Source organism: Ovis aries, chromosome 4, assembly GCF_016772045.2.
Source record: "Ovis aries strain OAR_USU_Benz2616 breed Rambouillet chromosome 4, ARS-UI_Ramb_v3.0, whole genome shotgun sequence".
NCBI lineage: Eukaryota > Metazoa > Chordata > Mammalia > Artiodactyla > Bovidae > Ovis > Ovis aries.
Window position 1 is genome coordinate 66630497 of NC_056057.1, and position 5669 is coordinate 66636165.

A 5669-nucleotide genomic window follows, 5' to 3' on the forward strand; every position below is an offset into this window, starting at 1 on the left:
TCTGCCAGGGATTACTTTAATACCAAAAGCATACTGTCTCACTTTATAGAAAGAGATTACTCAGTTGTCAAACAACAAAGGTTGTGTTCGTCTATTTTTAAACTTTTATTTTTTTAAAGTGTACTTTTAACTTTAGTGACAGGCAATCCTGAAATAAAATGTCCTCTTATTTCAGGGGTTGGGGGTGATGGCGGCAGGGAAGTAGAGAAAAGAAGAAAGTGAGGTTTGCCTCTGGCTTCACAATTTGTTTTATCCACAAGGCTTTGCCAGCCTTGCTTAACTGTTTCTACCCTGCTTTTGTTAAGAAACCAAAAGGGAAAAGTGGGAGAAAAAAAGATAAATATGAAATAAATCTGACAGAGAAAAATAACTGGACACTGGTATAAAGATGAGAAGATATTTAAATTGATTTTGATCTACAGGGGAAAAAATGTGAAGGGATGATTTTTAGGAGAAAGGGAAAAACATCTGAAAGCTCTAAAAAATAGGAAAGCTAACCTTTGATTAAAATACTCAGCAGAATGTCAGAGAGAGAAAGATAAAAACCTAAGTGATCATTTTTATGCTTATTGTTTATGAAATGAAATGAGGAACAGGTCAGTGAAAGCTGTAAAGACAGGGACAAGAGAGTAAAGTTGTGACTTTGGGAAGAGGGCACGAGAATACAGTTTGAAATCTTTCACAGTGGGCTTGCAGTTGTCTGTGCATTTTATACAGATACACAAAGAATCTCTCTGAAAAGTTGTTGAAAGATACCAGCAAGTGTAGAAAGGGGAGCATCTGAGCATGTCTTTCACAGACCCCAGATGGAGAAACTGTTCTTTTATTCCAAATTCTTAAGAAGCACAGAAGTCTTACATGTTAATAAGAGAACACACAGACACACACCCATAAGTTTCATGCCATGAAACAAAACAAGGAAATCAGAAGACCTTTGTTGATCCCCGTTCGCTTACACAAATCTTAGTCTGGTTAAGCATCTCAAGACCATTTTCCTGATTTCAGCTCCTTTTCACTGCCTTTTTTTTCCCTGGGTACCCAGGTGCACAAACGGGATGGTGATCTTTACAAAACATCAACAATAACAACAACAACAACAAAAAAAAACCTCTCTCGCTCACACAAAAGCCCATCTTGTAAATGAATGGAATATTAACGACTCCCTAATAGTTGTACCGTTGGCAGGGCGAAACTGAACACTAACACAGCTATTTCTACAGATTGCCAGTGAAGCCGAAGCAGCTCGAGGAGAAACGCACCTACTGTATGTGAAAGGCTGGTGCAGATTTTTTTCCTATCAGTCTAACCTTCTGTGTTGATGCATGAATGCTGGTACCCACTTACAGGGATGCCAGATGATCAGTGCAGAATGAAGGTCCCAAGAGAGAGGATCACATGGTTCTCTCTGCCCTGTGACGTCACTAGCAGATGGCATGGGTACCAGCTCTGGCAGTTGGCATCAATGTCACTTTTTAGAGATCAATGAGATAGTGCAGATACACACAGATCTAGAGACTCCAGGAGACGATGCGACACTCAGCCTGAAAAGATTTGGAAGATCCAAAATGAAAACTGATTATTGAATGAAATTAAAACCTAAGGTAATATAAATAAAGATATACTTCAATTGATGCTGGCTTTGCATGCAAGTATTTAAAGATACAGTGTCACTGTCTTATAGTATTTATATGCTCTTTGTCATCTATAACTTCTTATCATATTTCATTCTTATGATGTAATTATCACATACTTTCACTGCTATTATGTAACTGCAAGTATGTGGACATTACTAAGAGTTTGTGTGTGTTTGTGTGTGTGTGTGTGTGTGTGTGTGTGTGTTGAGGGAGCTAGAGATTGTTAAATTAAAAAGTCTCTGTTTTCATGCCTATTTGTTTGAAGACTTTAGATGAAAATACTTGCTGCTTCACCAAACAAAAGCCAAATTGCATTTGAAACACAAATTATTTTTCCCTTTCATTCAGGATTCTGAATACACGTGCACAATTGCAGTCAGAATCCTTGGACTGTTCCTGTCAGATATTAGCTAGAGGGAGACTTCTGTGGTTCGTAGAACAAAAACACTACGAGAGTGTTTTTTGTCAGGATGATTTGAATAGCAGTAAACAATTACATTGAGAAAAATTTTAAATAGAAAAGGAGTCTCACTATTTTCTTTGACTTAAAATAATGTCAGTGATTTTGAAAATTTTATTTATAGAGTTTATCCCAAATTAGCCTAATCCTCTCCCCACTTTTTTTTTTTTTTTGGTAAAGGTTTGGAAAATCGTGCTCTTTTACATATTTCCTTACTGATCAGAAAGAAAGCAGTTTTCTAAATTGCCTCTGATTAATCTTCTCCTTAAATCTGTATATTTCTACAGCTACTACCTAAATTCCTTGCTATATAATACAGTAAATAAAGTTAAGGCTTTATTTTCTTCCTAAAAAAAAATCTCCACAAATTTGTCAGCTAATGGAGAAGCAGCACTTTTTCTTTTAAAAACTGGTGTCTCTTCTCATTTTGCACTCAGGGGAATTGGAATTAATGAAATTCTGCATTGCTATATCATGTTTTGCATTTGATTGAATTCCACAGTCCTTTTTGTGTATTAAAAATCAGTTTAAAATCAAACAGAAACGGAGGTAGTGGTGGTATCACAATAAATACTTTATGTTTTATTTTCTTTTGATACTTTGCCTGTATTCATTAATCCTATTGCATGTGTCAATTTTTTTTATAATTACTAGGCTGCACAAACTCAAAATTTTTATTTAATATATAAAAATTAGTCCTGGAATCAGTTTTTTCTTATGTTTTCGTATTCTTATGATTAAGTCATTGAATATGTTTTACGTGTATAAACTTTAAAAATGAAAACACTTTAAATATTGTGCTGGCATTTTTTCAGGTAATTTAAGGTTAGAGAACCATGTTAACACTACCGTTTGATGAGTCTGTTGTAATGCCAGAATCCCAGATGTGCAGAAAGTTTTCTAGAGAATGCGAGGACCAGAAGCAAATTAAGAAACCAGAAAGCTTTTCCAAACAGATTGTCCTTCGAGGAAAGAGCATCAAAAGGGCCCCTGGAGAAGAGACTGAGAAAGAAGAAGAGGAGGAAGACAGGGAAGAGGAAGATGAAAACGGGTTGCCCAGAAGGAGGGGTCTTAGGAAAAAAAAGACGACCAAGCTCCGACTGGAGAGGGTCAAGTTCAGGAGACAGGAAGCTAACGCGCGGGAGAGGAACAGGATGCATGGCCTCAATGACGCCCTGGACAATTTGAGAAAAGTGGTTCCCTGCTATTCTAAAACCCAAAAACTGTCCAAAATAGAAACTTTACGACTGGCCAAAAACTACATCTGGGCACTTTCTGAAATTCTGAGAATCGGCAAGAGACCTGATCTGCTCACGTTCGTCCAAAACTTATGCAAAGGTCTTTCCCAGCCAACTACAAACTTGGTGGCAGGCTGCTTGCAGCTCAATGCCAGGAGTTTCCTGGTGGGTCAGGGCGGGGAGGCTGCACACCACACAAGGTCACCCTACTCTACCTTCTACCCACCCTACCACAGCCCTGAGCTCACCACTCCCCCAGGGCATGGAACTCTTGATAATTCCAAGTCCATGAAACCCTACAATTATTGCAGTGCGTATGAATCCTTCTATGAAAGCACTTCCCCTGAGTGTGCCAGCCCTCAGTTTGAAGGTCCCTTAAGTCCTCCCCCAATTAACTATAATGGGATATTTTCCCTGAAGCAAGAAGAAACCTTGGACTATGGCAAAAATTACAATTATGGCATGCATTACTGTGCAGTGCCACCCAGGGGTCCCCTTGGGCAGGGTGCCATGTTCAGGTTGCCCACCGACAGCCACTTCCCTTACGACTTACATCTGCGCAGCCAATCTCTCACCATGCAAGATGAATTAAATGCAGTTTTTCATAATTAATGAGGAAAATGAAAATAAACAGTGGTCATTCACCTCCCCCGTCTAATTAAGACAAAGCAGATGCTTGTGGGCTGAATAATTGGCACAACTCTATCTAAGGTGTTTACTAGTTTCTGGAGTGTGTTTCAACTATTGTGAGAATTTTCTATGTAATAATAAATCTCTTTTCCTATGAGAACTTCTTTTCCTTTCCTTTTGTTCTGTAAAGCACTGTGATTTTGTTTCTACTGGAAGGATTTATTTTTCATGTTTTATTTTCTTTTAAATTCATTTGTTTGAACAAGGTGTCTAAGAATATACTGTTGAATAAAGACATGCACACAGCATAATTCAATGTCTACTTCAGTTGTACAGTAAGTAATTATGAAAATGCATGTTATTAAAATCAAATGAATAAAATGTGTTTATAATTATTAGGAATTTATATATTATGTATCTCTGAAAAATCGAACATTTAAAAAATCAAGAATAACACTAAGCTGACAATGATATTGGAAGATGCATTTGAGGATGTACAACAGTATAAAAAGCTATGCAATTTTCTTTTTATTAAGAACGAGTCTAAATGCATTGGATTGGTAACTATTCCTCTTCAAGGATTTGCAGATGGGGCAACATGATATTTGGGTAGGTGGTATCATAATTTGGAACAATTATTTCAATCCTAAACAAAAAATTTTCAGCACTTGTTTTGTATTGTTCAGAAATTATCTGTACAGGTTTGTTATCACAATGTATAATTGTGTTTTTCCACCCACATTTTTAAAGCAATTAAATAGATATTTCCACTCCTAAAGGACATCTATTAGCTGTGATATTTTTGCATGATACTTATTATTTCCTGGTACACAGCTGCTTTCTGTCTCCAACCTTCCCTCCTCCCCATTTCAGAAATATTTCTGGATTTCAAAATCAGACGAGATAAAACAAATTTCTTAAACAAAATGGCCAAAGTGCTTACATGATTGTTTTTTAAGTATCTTAAATGAAAGAAGAGGTGCCCATGAGGGTTAAACATCCTGGGGAAACAATGATAAATCCTGGTAACCTTCAGCTCGAGCCGAAATTTGGTGGCAAATTTCCAGCAAACACCAGAGTGGATGTTAAAACTGGAAGGTTTTCCTCTGTGCCTTTTAAATAAGTCTGGCCGATTAGAGGCTAAATTCTGTGTGAGTGTAAGTTTAAACCCTACTTGAAAAACGCAAAGCAGCTCACCCTCTTAAGCACAACTAAGCCCCTTCCAAAATAAAAATCAAGGTGGCAGTGACCTCACTCCAGATACCCCTGTATTCAGGTTGCCTCCCGAGAGGAAGATGGGGACAGCTGCGAAGGCTGGTGAGGCCACTAGAAATGGGTCCAGGGGTGGCAGGACCGCGCGGGGCTGGTTGGGCCGGGGCAGGGGTCCGCGGCCCACGGCTGCGCCCACGCTGCGCCCACGCTGCCCTCTTGTGTGCCCTGAAGGCCGGACGGCGCCTCGCGGGAGGCGCGGCGAGGAGTGAAGGCGGCTTTCCTTCGCCTGCGGTCAGCGGGGCGCAGGGACACGGACTGCACTGCCCGGGTGCGGCCCGCAGTGGGCGCCCTCGGGCCTGGGGCCGCGGCTCTCGCACCGGTGTGGCGGCGGAAGAGACTTCACCATCGTCCGGGGCGGGCCCGCCAGACCCTGCCCCGAACTGGGAGGAGGAGACCTCTTGGCGACCAGGCCCCGAAAGGTGGGAAAAGGGTTCC

The 5669-nt window shown here is 40.0% G+C and overlaps 1 protein-coding gene across 1 annotated transcript; it reads left to right on the forward strand.

The window, feature by feature from the left end:
• The first annotated feature begins 1467 nt into the window (after positions 1–1467).
• NEUROD6 (neuronal differentiation 6) lies at positions 1468–4740 on the forward strand. Its single transcript, XM_004007924.6, has 2 exons — positions 1468–1601; positions 2910–4740. The coding sequence occupies exon 2, from the start codon at positions 2931–2933 to the stop codon at positions 3942–3944; it is 1014 nt and encodes a 337-aa protein (XP_004007973.1). The 5' UTR covers positions 1468–1601; positions 2910–2930; the 3' UTR covers positions 3945–4740.
• The last annotated feature ends 929 nt before the right edge of the window (positions 4741–5669 follow it).

Bases quoted from the DNA above. Each gene is read 5' to 3' on its own strand.
- NEUROD6 (XM_004007924.6), top strand. From the start codon at position 2,931: ATGTTAACACTACCGTTTGATGAGTCTGTTGTAATGCCAGAATCCCAG.